At 40.3% G+C, this 16976-nt stretch overlaps 4 protein-coding genes across 4 annotated transcripts; all 4 read left to right on the forward strand.

Moving 5' to 3' along the window:
• Positions 1–137: 137 nt before the first annotated feature.
• On the forward strand, positions 138–3497 carry rack1 (receptor for activated C kinase 1). The gene is made up of 8 exons (XM_019874822.1): positions 138–359; positions 637–808; positions 1479–1626; positions 2152–2247; positions 2451–2561; positions 2747–2887; positions 3079–3189; positions 3387–3497. The coding sequence occupies exons 1-8, from the start codon at positions 251–253 to the stop codon at positions 3450–3452; spliced, it is 954 nt and encodes a 317-aa protein (XP_019730381.1). The 5' UTR covers positions 138–250; the 3' UTR covers positions 3453–3497.
• Positions 3498–3976: 479 nt separating this feature from the next.
• On the forward strand, positions 3977–5430 carry LOC109518769 (nucleoside diphosphate kinase homolog 5-like). Its single transcript, XM_019874823.1, has 5 exons — positions 3977–4201; positions 4292–4488; positions 4828–4928; positions 5001–5119; positions 5227–5430. The coding sequence occupies exons 1-5, from the start codon at positions 3992–3994 to the stop codon at positions 5308–5310; spliced, it is 711 nt and encodes a 236-aa protein (XP_019730382.1). The 5' UTR covers positions 3977–3991; the 3' UTR covers positions 5311–5430.
• Positions 5431–5840: 410 nt separating this feature from the next.
• nme5 (NME/NM23 family member 5) lies at positions 5841–10772 on the forward strand. Its single transcript, XM_019874824.1, has 5 exons — positions 5841–8342; positions 8901–9097; positions 10067–10167; positions 10272–10384; positions 10461–10772. The coding sequence occupies exons 1-5, from the start codon at positions 8196–8198 to the stop codon at positions 10542–10544; spliced, it is 642 nt and encodes a 213-aa protein (XP_019730383.1). The 5' UTR covers positions 5841–8195; the 3' UTR covers positions 10545–10772.
• Positions 10773–13091: 2319 nt separating this feature from the next.
• Positions 13092–16552, forward strand: hnrnpaba (heterogeneous nuclear ribonucleoprotein A/Ba). The gene is made up of 9 exons (XM_019874766.1): positions 13092–13227; positions 13588–13793; positions 14155–14323; positions 14416–14574; positions 14653–14784; positions 14860–14953; positions 15043–15210; positions 15316–15398; positions 15798–16552. Exons 2-8 carry the CDS (start codon positions 13603–13605, stop codon positions 15381–15383), a joined length of 981 nt encoding a protein of 326 aa, XP_019730325.1. The 5' UTR covers positions 13092–13227; positions 13588–13602; the 3' UTR covers positions 15384–15398; positions 15798–16552.
• The last annotated feature ends 424 nt before the right edge of the window (positions 16553–16976 follow it).

A 16976-nucleotide genomic window follows, 5' to 3' on the forward strand; every position in this document is an offset into this window, starting at 1 on the left:
ATTTAGTATAAAATGTTTGTATCTGCGTGAGCAACAATCCCTGTTTACTGCCGCTTGCTGTCTTTTCTCCAAACGTATGACGTCAAAATTTCCCAGAATCCTTTGACGGTTTCTCGCCCTTCATAGTTTTTGCATCCGGGTCTTGACTTCCTTTTCCTCTGTGCCCAGATGCAATGAGGAGCTAGGGTAAATTTGGACTTCTGAAAATCCGAATCCATCCTCGTAGAAGGCTTCGCTGATCGACGTCAAAATGACAGAGCAGATGACAGTTAGGGGGACCCTTAAGGGGCACAGTGGATGGGTCACCCAGATCGCCACTACGCCTCAATATCCCGACATGATTCTGTCGGCGTCCCGAGGTGAGGTTCCCCCGCCGGTTTCGCCAACATGGCTACGCTAGCCTTAGACGGCTAACGACTTGGCCGTCGCATCGTCAAATGAACCACAATGCTACTGAAATGCTCCTGTTGAAATCTAAAGCAACCACAAGAAGCACACGCAACGTTAAAAATCAAAAGGTTGTTGTGTAACGCAAACTGAGTGGAGAGGGTTTTTTTCTGACGTTAGCATTTCAGGCTAATGTGGCGAGTGAAAAGTCGACGTGACCTGAAGACTTACTGTATTTCTTCCTCACAGACAAGTCAATCATCATGTGGAAGCTGACCCGTGATGAAACAAACTACGGCATCCCTCAGCGCTCCTTGAAGGGCCACTCTCACTTTGTTAGCGATGTTGTTATCTCCTCCGACGGACAGTTTGCTCTGTCTGGAGCCTGGGATAGCACCCTCCGTCTGTGGGACCTCAGCACGTAAGTACAGGCCATACGGAAAAGGTGATAGCCTCTGCTCCACGATACCTTAACGGATGTACTTTCAACCTTCAGCCCATTCATGTCTGTTGTCATTTCCAGGATTAATTTATACCGACTGCTCAGTGTACCCGCAACACTTTTCTATGGGCTTTGCTGTCCAACTTTGAGAAACTCGAACTTAAGTTCCCTAACAGCATAAATAAAGCATAACACTTTGTATTTGTAATTGCTCCATGTACAGCACTTTGTATGCAGCCATGGCTGTTTGAAAGTGCTCTATAAATACAGTTGAGTTGAGTATGGGCTTTGAAGATGTGCCTGACATTTCTCATTACATGAATTGTTACAAATTTAGTAAGAAGTTTACCTCTGATAAAACCCGGAATCGGTAAGACACTGCATAATGCTTTTGAATGAAAGTCCCCAAGGCCTAACAGTCTTGTGGGTGTTTTTAATACACCTTGAGATTGATGCTTTTGGAGGAAGTATTGTTTAAAAGGGAAGCACATTGATTATGCTGTAGTTTGTCTAAGATTTTGGTAGTTTTCTGACTTCTACCGCTATTGGTGTGTTAATTTATTTGAGGTTTTTCATTTAATGGCTGTAGTAATTACAACGACTGCATTGTTACATGCCTAATGTCAACACTGGTGCAATGTCTCCACAGTGGCAACACCACCCGCCAGTTTGTTGGCCACACTAAAGATGTCCTGAGTGTGGCCTTCTCTGCCGATAACCGCCAAATTGTGTCAGGCTCTCGGGACAAGACCATCAAGCTGTGGAACACACTTGGAGTCTGCAAGTACACGATCCAGGTGGATGGCCAGAATTTGATCTTTGCAGTTGAATTAAAGAGCGGTCGGTGCACTTTGAATTGCTTTATTGAATGAAAAGTAATGAAATCATGTAATTGATATATTCTAGCTTCTGACACCCGTTTACTCAACACGCAGACTGGCGGTCAGCCAGATGCGAACAGCTAACTCACTTGCACTTGTTGAAGCCTATGTCACTCACAAGGCCGGGGTCCCACCTTGTAAAGCCACATACGTTACAAGTCATAGTACAATGTAGAATGTGAGAATAGCAGCCCCAAATGGACCCAAAATCAGACCTGTCCGTCACATGTGTTTGCAAGTGTGTAGATAATTTTTGATCATGCAAAATAATTTCGTATTAGATTATCCGTCGAGGTAATTGGTAGAATACTGGATTCCAAAAATATTCTGCCCTACTGACCTGGTCGAAAATCAACATGCACTCTTTGATTTGAATAAGGCCATACATGTAACCAAGGTTTTTCCAGCAAAGAGACGATGTGGATTCTGTTCCCCTTTCAGGATGAAGGCCATTCCGAGTGGGCGTCTTGTGTGCGCTTCTCCCCCAACAGCAGCAACCCCATTATTGTGTCTTGTGGCTGGGACAAGATGGTCAAGGTATGCTGTTCCTTACATACTGATCTAAAGTGCGGATTTGTCAGTTTCCCTTTGCCCGGTGATTATTTTTTTAAATTGCATGTATTATCTTAGTGTCATACATTGATGAAACACTTTTCAGTATGAGGGCACAACGCTGTGCAGCTTCAAATGAATTTTGTGTGACCTTCGTATTAGTAACGTCTCCCCGTCCCCACCCAAAGGTGTGGAACCTTGCCAACTGCAAGCTCAAGACAAACCACATCGGCCACACCGGTTACCTGAATACTGTGACCGTCTCTCCTGATGGCTCCCTGTGTGCATCTGGTGGAAAGGTAAACTCAACTTGGGAGTTTTTGGGTCAGTCTTGCAGGGTTTTGCAGTGATGAACTCTTAACTCATCTGTTTAATCATTGATGATAAAGAGGCTGTTTCTGAGTCTTAAGCGCCCCTGAAAGTCATCATTGTGTCCGAATACATTGACGGCGTTACTGCAGCATGTTTGTGTTGTTCTCTTCAGGATGGTCAGGCCATGCTGTGGGACTTGAACGAGGGCAAGCACCTCTACACCCTTGACAGCGGTGCCACCATCAATGCCCTCTGCTTCAGCCCCAACCGGTACTGGCTGTGCGCCGCCACCGGCCCCAGTATCAAAATCTGGGTAAAGGACTCTAATACTCTGGAAGCCATATTGGTTATATTTAAAGTTGCTGAGTGTGACAGTGATGAGACTCCATTGCCAACTGTATTATTTGATGATAAAGAGGCTGTTTCTGAGTTGTTTAAAAAAAAAAAAAGTTTCTCCTCGCCAAAGTCCCTCTGTGTTTACTCAGTTTTTCCCCATTTCTGCAGGATCTGGAGGGCAAGATTATTGTGGATGAGCTGAGACAGGAGGTGATCAGCACAAACAGCAAGGCCGAACCCCCGCAGTGCACCTCTCTGGCCTGGTCTGCTGATGGACAGGTACATGTACAGATGTGTAAAAAGTGATAGTCCCCCTGTGATTATTCCCATTCACTTCAAATTCTGATGTACACTGGTGACAGTCCTGCAAATATGAGGGGGCAACTGATTTTTTTCTTTTTTTGTCAACATAGTGCCATTTCAGATTCATATTAACATGTCTTTCCTCCCTTTTATTTGTGCATGTGTGTACACAGACCCTGTTTGCTGGCTACACCGACAACCAGATCAGAGTCTGGCAAGTTACTATTGGAACCCGATAAGAACTTTTCATCAAAACAACTTTCAATAAAAGACTGTTTGACGAATTTGTGTGTATGGGATTCATGCTCTAAAATGTGTTAACTGAAATGAATATACATCAGTGCATCTTATATTTGATAGCATATTGTACATATCAACCAAAGTGACACCTCTGTACATCCATATAGTATGTTTATGTATGTCGTCATTCAAAATTTTGTTGGATAAACTTTATTTCTGGTTTTGTGATGTACTGAAGAGTTCAACATTGTCTCGCTGAATTTTTTTTTCCTAGTTTTGTGATGTAGTATAAACTTCAACGTTGTCTCGAGTGAGATGGGTGATCGCAAGATTCTTTTTGGTGTTTGCTGCAGTTCTCTAGATGGCAGTGGTGTTGCATTGGAAAGCTCGTTCATCGCCGGAACACTCAACAGTTTATACTTGGAGGAGAAGAGTAGTAATTTAACAAATTTAGAAGTACAAGAAAAATTAAAATCAAACGTGGACCGTGGGATTGCTGAGAATGAATTTCAGGCCGCTTGTTCTGAGGGCTTGCACAATGTTTACCGTATCCAAGCAACGTAATGAACGAGCCTCAAACCGAAGGCTGGACAAGCGCAGCTTATTCGTCATTTCGAGAAGCATGGACTCTGCCTACTTTCCTCGTATTCACGTCGAAAGAACTTTAGCACTCATTAAGCCGGATGCAATTCATAAAAGTGAAGAGATTGAGGACATCATTCTGAGAAAGGGCTTTTCTATTTTGCAGGTAGGTTGAATTTAAATGCTAGGCCAATTATTTATTGTCATGTTCCATTGGACGTTAGTATGTGTGTAACAAACAATTCATCTCTGGCAGAAGAGGAAACTGCAGATGACTCCAGAACACTGCAGTGACTTCTATGCAGAACATTATGGAAAGCTACATTTTCCCAGTTTGACTGCCTACATGAGCTCTGGTCCGATTGTTGCCTTGACTCTGGCCCGAGAAAATGCAATAGCCCAGTGGAAATCAATCATTGGACCCACTAAGGTCACAAAAAGTCAAACAAAATGGTGAGCTACTGACCTGCACAGGCAGAATTTCAATACTAGTTTGTTTTTGTTTTTTAACCAGCCAATATATGCAGCACTTGTTTTTGCTCCCATTTTTCATGAGCTAAACTGAAAGCGCTAAGACCTTTTCTACGTACACTAACGGGTTCACATCTCGGCGAAAACAAGTGTTCAGTGAGAGAACTGGGACTTTTGTATCCATTTAAAAAGTTTCAGTTCAGCTAGATGAAATTACTTTTCTCTTTTTTTCAGTACATATTCAGTCCTCGTCTCTAATAGGCCTACATCTGTAGTGCGTGTTGATTTTCCTATGAACGTGTATTTTGATTTTTCCTGTAGGCTTCGAGCAAAATATGGCACGTCTGAACTGCAGAACGCTCTCCATGGCAGTGAGTCATTTCATGCTGCTGCCCGAGAGATCAAATTCATGTTCCCCAACAGTAAGATGGACGCACGCACACACGCATACACACACAGTTCTTCGTTTTTATAATTGTGTTCAAAATATGCAGCTTTTATTGAGGCCTTTCCCACAAGAGCAGAAACTGAAGAATACCTGAGCCGATATGTGAATGAAACATTGCTACACGGACTCACTGAGCTATGCAAGCACAAGCCACTCAACCCCTGTGTAAGTACTGTAGTTAATTTTATTTTAATGTTAATGACAAACCAATTCATTAATCACCAATAAACTCTTTGAGCTCGGTTTCCTAAAACCTTTGCGTCCCTCAATAGGTTTGGCTGGCTGACTGGCTCATCAAAAACAATCCAAATGGGCCTCAAATATGTGATGGAGCTTTTGTAAAAGAAGTAAAATGACTGCTGGAGAATGGGTAATATAGCGGAAACTTCAGTGGGAATTCATGTCCTGTAAAGTGAATCAAGATAAGATAAGAAAACCTTTATTAGTCTCGCAATGGAGAAATTCCCAATTAACAGCAGCAAAGTTATGAAATGAAGTAGAAGAACAAAATATAGGAGCTGCTGGAAAGGCAACCACTCTCGCGGCGCCATCTTGAAGTCAAAATAACAAAAATAACACAACACAACACATAAGACACAGTCGTGCAATCTTAATCACTTTTCCTGCATACACTTTGTTGTTCATGTGTTACATTTCAAACTATTTACCACATAAAACCTCTACTAACTGTACAGACAAGGTTTTGAGTAACATTTTGGACTGTCATAAAGAAAATCAAACACTGAAATAAAATTGAAATCAAGTAAAACTACTTTTTGGAGATAGTTTGCAGAGTGACAATGCCACCCAGTGGTATTTTTAAGTATTGCTGTAACGAAATGTTTAATGTCTATTTGTAGGCAGGTAGTATAGGAAAATTAATGTCTATTTGTAGGCAGGTTAGTATAGGAAAATATCTTGAAATTCATGGTTGCGTTGTATGCACTGATAAATGGATTGCTCCTTTAATACGAAATAGATTTACATTTTTCCAACTGCGCGACGTTTGGGACATTTGAGTTGTTATACAAAGTAACTCCAAATATGTGTATCACTGTTGTTATACAGTGTACATTAGTGTGCATACTGCAATAGAAATTAAGGTATTGCAGCTTTGGCAGCCACACACTCCTCACAAAAACATGTGGGCTCTCAAACCGTGCTTCTTAAAATGAATCTGTTTTTCAGGCCTTTCTCTGCTGATTCTGACACCTTTTGAAATGCTGGTGAACATAACCCATTGTAATAAGATGATCTAGAAATGCATTGCTTTTGTCATTGCATAAAGTTGCCCTGTTAAAAATCAGTGTTGTGATTGTCACTGAGTTATTAGCTTTGTTTACAAAACAGTAGGACTAAATTTACATGGGACTATTATTGAATCACTTTTGACAATGCAGCTTTGGACTGTGATTCACAAGTGACTCATTTTAAATTATAGTCATATGTTTACTGTAAAGAAAAATCTGGAATAAATTGCTTTGGGCAAACTCATATTGCTCATAAATTGCTTTGGGCAAACTCATATTGCTCATATTCGTCCCTATGAAACATTAACTTTTGGTAATCTGGAAATAAAATTGAAGAAGTCACTCTCTTTTGTGGCCTTTTCTGGCCGTGTGTGTAATTCTCTTCACAACTACTGTTATGAGCTGAGGTTAATCTTTGTTGAGCCTTTGCACGTTTTGATCAATTCTATCCTGGCCATTCTGTTCTTATTTCTAACGTGTTTTTCTATTGTAGCAGCTGTACTTTTATGTTTATGAACTTCACTCATACCCTCTGGAAGTTGTTGCTAATGTTACAAATAATTTTAAGGTGTTTTCTTTACAGCTCTCAAATTGTCTTTGATGTCAATGACTGTTTTTTCCTTAAACTGCCTTTTTGATGTCTTTTGTCATCAAGTGTTTCTTTCTTCTTCAGGGTATTCAAAATGGTTGCTTGATGATAGCCACTGTTGTTTGGGTAATGGCTAAAATTCATTTTCCATCCTCTCCCAGGTTCCAAATACCCGTACAGTAGCTTATTTTAAACCAAAAGACAGCTTTTCGGCATTGATGTTGTGAAATTTCAAATTGGTATGAATGTAGTAATGACTGTAGTTTTCCTGAAACTACTTGCACAGGTCGCACAGCTGTCATTGGGTGGTACATGTATTAGTGCACAATGGTAGCCTTACATGACAGAAAGTCTTTCGATACTTATGTCATGTCTTTGCTTTATCGTAGTTGCTTGTTATTGCAATACTAGTGTAGCCTATACTAACGGAGCCAAATTCCTTGTGTGCTCTCCATACGTGGCCAATACAGATGATTCTGATAATGATTCTGATTGATGTCTTTCGTATACTAAGTGTTTCCTTCTTCTTCAGGGCATTCAAAATGGTTGATTGAATATAGCCTCTGTTTTTGTAATATCTATTCTGTAATTCATTTTCCATCCTCCACCAGATTCCAAATAGCTTGTTTCCATGTTGTTAAATTTCAAACAGGTAGGAATGTAGTTGGCACTGGCAAAATCCAAATTTCAAACTGAGCGTAGACATTCGATGTGAGGAGAGGGCAACAAAACATATCAGTCATTTGTTCCTGCACTTTAAATGAAAAGTGGATGGGTTCAAATAAATTCTTAACTAAGCACAGACATTCGATGCTCGGACACAATGGGGCAACAAAATACATCAGTCATACGTTATGATACTTATCCATTCTCTCATCCATCATTACATTAAGTGTACACATGCACACCCACTGCACCCATTTCTAAAATAATCTCCACCAAACAGCGGGTGAATCAACAACCCATCACTGCTCTGTTTTCAGTCTAGGACGAGAGCACTCAGAAATGCATTTTGAAACTTAGGCCTATGACAAAGAAATCCAAATTTGGTGAAAATTGAGTTGATCCGCACAGAATCTGTATGCAGTCATTGAAATACTTATCTGTTCTTCTGAACAACTCCATCATGAACTAAAATTAATCTCACCGACATTATTTCGTTTTGTTGGCAATATTTGCCAATTATCCTGAACCAAGGCGCTGTGTGTGTTGTGATCCATCGCAGCAAAAAGTACCCACGTCATGTTCACCAAGGGACGAGGGTTGTGTGACGTCAGTAAACGATACGACCGCGTGACGTCATATAAAGTACAGTTCTCCCCAATGAAGTGTCAAGACGTTCACGCTCCTGTCAGAATGCAAAAACATCGTTGAAGACAAGAAAAAAAAAAACAAGCATTGAATGGCGGACGAAACGTGCACGGAGGAAGAAAGTCCATTTCCTCGTATTTATGTGGAAAGAACTTTGGCAATCATTAAACCAGATGCGATTCACAAAAGTGAAGAGATTGAAGACATCATTCTGACGTCGGGCTTCACTATTTTACAGGTTGGTCTCAGTCCAGTCAAAAAGTATTGTCACACGAATGTGTTTCTTTCTATCACCAGAGGGGTGTGTCTTGTGCAAGAACACGCTAATGATTCATGTTTTTGACTGCTTATTATATGGCATTTGCACAGTACGATACAATCCATCCATCCATGCATTAGTTGTGCTCTTATCCTCACGCAGCTCGTGTGCGAGCTGGAGACTTACCCAGCCCTCTTCGGGCATTATATATTTTTTGATGTAATGCTTTCACAACACATCCCCATGCAAAGTCACATTTTAAGCTCAAATCAACTTTATTTATAGAGCACTTTAAAACAACCACTATTGCGTACAAAGTGCTGTACGTGGAAAATGTTGTCATACAACAACAAATACAGTTAAAACATTAAATTCATACAATAAAAACAGTAAAACACCACCCAAAAAAAAAAACAGTAAGGTTCCTTTCCATAAGGATGAATTTCAAGTGATGATGAAAATGATCAATCAAAAGTTGTTGTGTTAAACTTCTACAAATATTTCACAGAAGTGTCCCTAATCATTCATCCCATGCAGAGGAGGAAACTTCAGTTAAGTCCAGAACAGTGCAGTGACTTCTACACGGAACATCATGGAAAACTAACCTTTCCCAAATTGACAGCGTACATGAGCTCTGGTCCAATCATTGCCTTGACTCTGGCTCGAGACAACGCAATAGCTCACTGGAAAAACATAATTGGACCAATCAAGGCATCTGACACTCATCCAGAATGGTTTGTTCCATTTGAAAGTGTTTTTTTTTTTTTTTTTTTGTAAATCCCTGGGACTTAAATGCAAAGAAGGCTTTTGGTAAAACAAACTTCCAATTGTCATTATCCGGTCGAAAGTATGTCAGCCACCCGGAAAGTCTTACACCGCGTTAAAACACTCAATACCAGTTTTCTCTCTGCGATAAGGAATCAAACTACAGTATTTCAGAACATTTAATATCCCTGATTGATTAAGCGGAAAATAATAATTGATTGTTCTTTTAATGAAATACATTTTTCAATTGGATGTCACTTTTTTGTCATGGCAATATTGTATTGAATATAATTTACCTATGTTTTTTTTCCCCACTCCATGTTTTATCCACAATTCCAAATAATTTGGCTAGAAAGCAGCGCTGCTCTGCGTCAAAAGTACAGCATATCCACCAAGAAGCATGTTGACAGCAATTGCACTTCAGTTGGAACTGAGGCCATAGTCAAGGAATAATTTATGAACGCGTCCAAATAGCAGTCAATTTGTAAGAGGAACGTCAACTACCTCAAGCCACCATCCAAATAAACAAAAGAATGGCTTCACATTTAAGGATGTGCACATTAATGCAACTATTAGTATGATTCTACAGTATATTTCCGATGGCATGGACGAAAGGCGAAGTACAACCTGGATTAGTTGCCAGGGCACAAAGACCACCACTATTCATGCCTATGTCCAATTTTAAATTAATCGTACACATGCATGTTTTTGAAATGTGGGTAGGGGATAAAGATAAACCACACAAGCGTGGTGTGAACATGAAACTTGACACAGGAGGGCCTGACCTTTCTACTGTCAGGCCAAGGTGCTAACCACTCGGTCCCTGATCTACCCAGCAAACATTAAAAAAATGTAACAGTTTTTTGTTTTAGTTTTTCACGAGAATTATCCCAGTTATCGACAGTATTTTGAAAGGTTTTCATATTTTTCCTCAAAAGCCTTCGAGCAAAATATGCCACGTCTGAGTTGGAGAATGCTCTCCATGGCAGCGAGTCATTTCATGTGGCGGAGCGAGAGATCAAATTCATGTTCCCTAACAGTAAGAAACACACACACACACACACACACACACACACACACACACGTGGTTGTATGCATTAAACGCAAAAGTGACTCTGAAGTACCTTTTTTTTTTTTTTGTAGCTTTAACTGTTCCCACAAGAGAGGAAACAGAAGAATACCTGAGTCGGTATGTGAACCAAACTTTGCTGCAAGGACTCACTGAGCTCTGCAAGCACAAACCACTCAACCCCTGTGTAAGTAAAGTGTCACATGTATTTGTCACTACTGAATGGAATTGCTTATGTGTACCTCCTACTACATTTTCATAAGGTTTGGCTTGCTGAATGGCTCCTCAAAAACAATCCGAACAAGCCTCAAATATGTGATGGAGCTGTTGCAGAAGAAGCAGAATGACAACAGGGAGAAGAATGATGACGGCAACAGGAACTGATGATGGCAGTAAAATATGAATATTTAATTACATTGGCAACATTACTCACAATGCAAGTGAAGGATTTGAATGAAAATGTGACATTAACTTAATCATTGAACTAGACACTGTTAAAGTTCTCTTCACACTACCAATCAATCAATCAAACTTTATTTATATAGCACTTGTCATACATAAAAATGCAACTCAGTGCTGTGCCATTAAAACTTCAAAATTACAACATAAAAAGCCACCTCAACATACACATATACAGTATATTTCCACACAATCATGCCTATGCTCGTGCGCGCACGCACATGCACACACACTAACAAACATACAAAACATGCACACATTCTCTGAAGACCCTGATATTAAAGAAGACATAGCAAGGAACAGAGAAACCATATAAACAAGACATAGCAAGGCACAGAGAAACCATATGAGGGCAAAAAAAAAAAAACACCCAAGAGAATCTAATCCACGCTGAGTGACACCTACCACACTTCCCAGCATTGAAGCCCCCCAATAGGAACCACTGGCGCCCCCTCACCTCCAAAAGTAAATAAATCAATAAATAGAAACGGTTGAATCAAAAGAAGTACATATATAAGTTATTCAAAAGTCAAGCTAAAAAGATGTGCCTTAAGCCTCCTCTTAAAAACATCAAGTCTCTGTAGACCTGATGTCCTCTGGTAGGCTATTCCACAGCTGGGGACCAGAATGGCTGAATACAGCCTCAGCATGTGTTTTGGTCCTCATCTGAGGAATAATTAAAAGGCCAGTGTCAGAGGACTAACAGAAAAACAAACTAGTGATAAATAAAGTTTCCATGAATATCCAAACAAACATCCATGTTCTTGTCTAACCCCCCCCCCCCACACACACACACACACACACACACGCATTATTTAAACAACTCATTGACACAACAAATATGAGTCTTATAACAGGTATAACAAAGGGATAGCGGAAAAGTAACAAAGTATCAAATGTTACAGGGGGAAGGAATGTTTGGAGAGAAATAAATTCCACTAAGAAATGGGGTTTGTATTGGGCAGTAGTTCTGAAAGTATGGTACAAGTAACTGTAGTACATGAAAGAATCAAATGATCAAACGGCCCAAATTACAATGACTTAAACTCAAATAAATATTTTTGGAAGTATCTTTCAGTTGTATTTAATGCATCAAAATGTGTTGCTGTTAAGCAAACACCTCTGTCCAAATTTGGTCAATTTTATCCTCTCAAAAATTTATACAATTCGTACATCTGTTCTTATTTTCAAAGCAACATGGCTTTCAAGGCAAAATAATATCACATTAGTAGATGTGTAAAAATAGTTATACTTGACCATAATTGATAATATTTTTAAAAAGAGAAAGAAAAATAGTTGCCTAATATGTAATCGTTTTTCAGCATTCTCACGAAAGGTACAAATGTGGAGATTCAACCGCTTGTAAATTTTCTGAAGAGTTGAAAATTGAATTAATGTACTTTGTTGTGAATGTGATATTTGTCTGGTTTAGCCACCTTTTTCCATCCGATGCCCTCAAAGTGAATGTGTGTGTGTGTGTGTGTGTGTGTGTGTGTGTGTATACTGTATATGTATGTTTGGGTTTTTTTTTTGAGTCTTTGAAAAAACGTTCCTTTACGTCACAGACAAGAAAGTGTTGTTGCGTAAAGACACTGTCAGTGCTTGTACTCAATACAGCCTTCACCGCGCAGAAACAAGCGTCGACGCTTCACTTGCGACGAACGTTCTCCGACCTTGAGCACTTCCCAAGGTAATGCTGCTTATATGCTGTTCAAAAATAATAATTTTGGTGTCAAAAAACGTTGATGGTGTAGGGCGGTTTACTCTGGCGATGTTAGCCTTTGTTAGAAATTAGCATGTGTTATCCAGGTTCAGCTCGAAAAGTAGCACGTCCTTGAGTGCGCTCCTAATATGGCTGAGTGGACGATACTCAAAATGTCGCCGAAGAGTTGTTGCCACAGAAGCAAAGAAAACACGAAGTCGCCCCGGCTCTCACTTCCTGTTGCTTGGAGCAGCAGCCATCTTGCAATTGCCGTCTCATTCGTGGGCGGGCAGATGGCCAATACAGTCGTGTTTTATCACCATTTGAGTTTGAGACATGGTAAATACAGTAATAAATTAAAAAAAAAATTAAGTAAATATTCACCGGATGAATGAAATGAAGATTATACGACCGACATGGTTAGGAAAATACTACCCGATATTTTATAAGACAAACGACTACTAAAGCATGCTACTTCTTTTAAAACTCGGCCCACTACATGGTGACAGATTAACTATATGCAATCATTGCCAAGTTATGAGTTAAATTGTCATCACAGAGAGAATCTCGTATCCATAGAATGAAAAAAAATAGAAAGTTCATTTCATTTGGCGGATATTCCTTAAAAAAAAAAGAAGATACCGAGTATATGATTGGTCAGTCTTGTGAATGGCAGCAATTATTGACCAATGGGATTACGTCTCTATCGAAATGACGTTTTTTTCCCATACTGGCTCTTGAAAAACCAACCACGAGTCGTCGTCGTCGTGTGGGAGAATCCATCTTATAAGAGCCCTTAGACTTTGTGATTAGCAAGCGAATCAGTGTGGTTTGCTTTAAATTTTTGTCATTTTCCACCGAACTGACAAGTAAGTACTTGCATTTTTTCGAAAGCATTCGTTTAACTGTTTATGTGGTTGAGCTAAAATACTCTTGTTGCTTGGCCCGCGATGCGGCTTGTGCGGCCCGAATCGTTACGTAACTGATAATATATGAATTGAACATTCATTTATGTTTCATATTGGTAAAACAGATGTCGTAATGTTTTCGACGGGGGTAGTAATTATGATGCGTGGCAGTTGAATTGACCGTTAAATTGAAGGATAACCGTCCCGGTCAAAATGGTGGGAAATGCGTTTGCATTAGCTAATCGCTACTTGTGTGCCATCTGCCAAATTGTGTGGCCCAGTCGACGTAACTTAACGATTTTATTTACCTTGTGCGTCAAGGTGTATTTTCACAACATGGCTGAAATTGAGCAGCAATACATGGAGACATCCGAAAACGGCCACGAAGTCGATGACTTTAATGGAGCTGGCCAGGCCGGAGAGAACGCCTGCGGGGCAGGAGATGAGCCCGATGTCGACGACAATTCCCAGAACGGCGGAACGGAAGGTGGTCAAATAGACGCAAGTAAAGGCGAAGAAGATGCAGGGTGTGTATTAACATTTTATTTTAAATGGATTTATTTCACGCCACAGTTTAGCGGCACATGGTGCGTTGCAGTGTTTCTTTGTTCAGTCGGCCTTTGTTGACGCCATGTGCCGTGCGTGTGGGGGATGGGCGTTAGTTTTCGCGAGCCTAATCCGTAATGAAGTGTATTTGCAGTCGCCTACGGGCTTCAACGCGATTATCTCATTAAAAAAACAATTTAAATCAAATACCCATTACACTCTTTACATTTATATTCTAGAACAGTGTCTATGTTTACATCCCTAACCAAGCCAACAAATACGGTGGAGGTAGCCCAAGAGACCCGACTGCATCAAATGACCCCATTTATCTCTTGCATTCAGGAAAATGTTTGTTGGTGGCCTGAGTTGGGACACAACCAAAAAAGATCTCAAAGATTACTTCTCCAAGTTTGGTGAAGTGTCAGACTGTACCATCAAAATTGACCAACAGACGGGCCGGTCACGAGGATTTGGTTTCATTCTTTTCAAAGATTCAGCCAGCGTAGACAAGGTGAGTGGAGGTGGTCATGGTGAAGCTGAATTGTTTTGCACACTTGATGCATCTAAAATGCTTTTTTTTTTTTTTTTTTTTTAAATTTAAAGGTTCTCGAACAGAAGGAACACAGGCTAGACGGGCGACAGATTGATCCCAAGAAGGCTATGGCCATGAAAAAAGACCCAGTCAAGAAAATATTTGTTGGGGGGCTCAACCCGGACACTGCGAAGGAGGTCATTGAGGACTACTTTAAAGCATATGGAGAGGTATGAGGCTAAATTGGTGCTCCCACATGAATAGTTAGCTGTAGAATTTTGTCACTTATTATTTTTGCCTTTGTATAGATTGAGACAATTGAGCTTCCCCAAGATCCAAAGAGTGAGAAGAGGAGGGGTTTTGTCTTCATCACCTATCAAGATGAGGCTCATGTCAAAAAAGTAATGGAGAAAAAGTACCACACTGTTGGTGGGAGCAAGGTGAGCTATTGTCATTTTCTTTCAGGTGCAAGAGTTCTGCCTCCGATTTATTAACCCTCGTGTGTTGTGTTGCAGTGTGAAATTAAAATCGCCCAACCCAAAGAGGTTTATCAGCAGCAGCAGTATGGTGCTCGTGGATATGGCGGTGCGCGTGGCAGGGGCCGTGGAGGTAAATTTCCATATAGCAATGAATCTTTTCCAGGGCTCTGCTTGTGTGTCGAAGAGTTGAAACCATTTTGGAACATATTACTCTTCTAGGCCAGGGCCAGAACTGGAATCAAGGTGGTTACAGCAACTACTGGAACCAAGGTGGTTACAACCAGAACTATGGAGGCTACGGGCAGCAAAACTATGGAGGCTATGGCGGATATGGCGGCTATGACTACTCTGCTGGTTATTACGGCTATGGGGGTGGCTACGATTACAGTAAGCGATAAGCAACCCCCCGAGGGAAAACGCAAATGGGAGAAGCTTATTTTCTTCGTCCTCCTTGTTGTACAGAACTCAGTCCCTTTTTCTCTTGTCCTCCAGACCAGGGCAATACAAGCTATGGGAAAACTCCAAGACGTGGCCACCCGAGTAGCTACAAGCCATACTGATCACACGTAGTGCAGGTATGCATTTTTGCATCATCCATGGTAGTATGAGAATATAGCTCTTCTTACCATCGGTGCCTTATTGATTCCCCGCACCCAAAGACCTCCATCTATTCAAATTCCATTCCAACATTATGGTGGGGGTTAGTGTACTTTGATGGGATCTGGATCCATTCCACCTGTCATCTTAAGATGCATCCCTAAAAACACTACTTGATCGATAAGGGTTGAGCTGGTGGTGGTTGAGGATAGGAAGTTTCACCTTTGAGTAATTGCTTCCGGTTCTGTTTACCCCCGAAAGTCTTTGTCCACTCACTGACTCGTTGAACTCATTCACACACTTGTCTGTCTTTGTGTAACTGCTTGTCACATTTGGTTTATTCTCAGTAACGTTAAGCAACGTTTTTTTCTCTTAAGGTCTAACGTAAATAAGAAAAGAGATCCATGGTCTGACCACAGCGAACATGGGCTCTGGCTTTTCCTTTGGAGTTGGCAGAAATTTGGACTCATGCTCCATTTGTACAGATCAAGTGAGGAATTGGGGAAGCAAATGTCACTTTTCCACTTTTTATTTTATATTGTTTTGTGTCCATTTACATTTCCAGTAATGGAAGTGTTATTTTTACTGTACTTTTTGGTACCTTTTTGAATCTAATGTTATTGTATGGTTGTATTTTTACATGTCTACTGGATTTACAAACAGGAGCAAGAGCTTTTAAAGCTCGCAAATAAAACAATTTAGCTTTTTTTTTTTTCCCAGTGTTCCTAGATCTTTAGTTATGTACTCACGTGCTGACTGTTGGAATGCAAGTTGCATGGCTTTAGATGTGGGGGTGAGACAAATTTAAGGGATTGAAACCAATCAATGGATTCATTTGTAAGCGTGTTAAATGATTTTTGCAGATGGCCTAGTAGATAGACAACCGGCATATGTTGTTTTTTTGTTTTGTTTGGGTTTTTTTTTGTTTATTTTGTTTGCTTTTATGTCGATTCTTCCCCGATCGTGTCTGCAATTTTAAGTGGCTTTACTAGTGTAATACAACTCAACGCAAGCCTGTTAAATGTAAGAGGGCACCCCCTCTCCCTCACTGGATACTCATTCCTCTAGTGTCTTGGGCAAATTGGTAGAAATAAACTTTTGGTTTATATTACAAATGGATCTATTTGTTATTATTTGTAAAGTTAATGTTAAATGTTTTGTACTGTTAAATGGCTTGCTTGATATAGCTGGAGTAATCATCGCGACGGATGCCTCATTGGGAAGCTGCGGGAGAGTGCTTCACCACCTGCAGTATTAATATTCAACCCACTAGATGTGGAACTGCGATACTTGAACGAATGTTAGTGTGAGTGTGATCTGGTAAGTGCTAATCTCTAACGTATTGATTTAGTGGGCATATTGTAACATTATTACAAACTATTAAAAGGAGAACCATCTGTTCACTTTAATGGAAAATAAATAACTGCGCAGGCTACATATCAAAGCGGCAATGATTGTAAAACTCGTAGGTATGGATGGGACTCATGGATTGAATCTGTTGATTTCAGTCTTGCAAAATGGTGCATAGTCCCTCAAGGAACAAAATGATTGTTTAT

This window comes from Hippocampus comes, unplaced genomic scaffold (genome assembly GCF_001891065.2).
Source record: "Hippocampus comes isolate QL1 unplaced genomic scaffold, H_comes_QL1_v1.1 scaffold118, whole genome shotgun sequence".
NCBI classification, from domain to species: domain Eukaryota; kingdom Metazoa; phylum Chordata; class Actinopteri; order Syngnathiformes; family Syngnathidae; genus Hippocampus; species Hippocampus comes.

Coding starts and splice junctions, on each gene's coding strand:
- rack1 (XM_019874822.1), top strand. CDS start 251: ATGACAGAGCAGATGACAGTTAGGGGGACCCTTAAGGGGCACAGTGGA. Junction 360..636: donor GATTCTGTCGGCGTCCCGAG/GTGAGGTTCCCC, acceptor TCTTCCTCACAG/ACAAGTCAATCATCATGTGG. Junction 2,248..2,450: donor GCTGGGACAAGATGGTCAAG/GTATGCTGTTCC, acceptor CCCCACCCAAAG/GTGTGGAACCTTGCCAACTG.
- LOC109518769 (XM_019874823.1), top strand. CDS start 3,992: ATGTTTACCGTATCCAAGCAACGTAATGAACGAGCCTCAAACCGAAGG. Junction 4,929..5,000: donor CAAATTCATGTTCCCCAACA/GTAAGATGGACG, acceptor CAAAATATGCAG/CTTTTATTGAGGCCTTTCCC. Junction 5,120..5,226: donor ACAAGCCACTCAACCCCTGT/GTAAGTACTGTA, acceptor GTCCCTCAATAG/GTTTGGCTGGCTGACTGGCT.
- nme5 (XM_019874824.1), top strand. CDS start 8,196: ATGGCGGACGAAACGTGCACGGAGGAAGAAAGTCCATTTCCTCGTATT. Junction 9,098..10,066: donor TCTGACACTCATCCAGAATG/GTTTGTTCCATT, acceptor TTTCCTCAAAAG/CCTTCGAGCAAAATATGCCA. Junction 10,168..10,271: donor CAAATTCATGTTCCCTAACA/GTAAGAAACACA, acceptor TTTTTTTTGTAG/CTTTAACTGTTCCCACAAGA.
- hnrnpaba (XM_019874766.1), top strand. CDS start 13,603: ATGGCTGAAATTGAGCAGCAATACATGGAGACATCCGAAAACGGCCAC. Junction 14,324..14,415: donor ATTCAGCCAGCGTAGACAAG/GTGAGTGGAGGT, acceptor TTAAATTTAAAG/GTTCTCGAACAGAAGGAACA. Junction 14,575..14,652: donor ACTTTAAAGCATATGGAGAG/GTATGAGGCTAA, acceptor GCCTTTGTATAG/ATTGAGACAATTGAGCTTCC.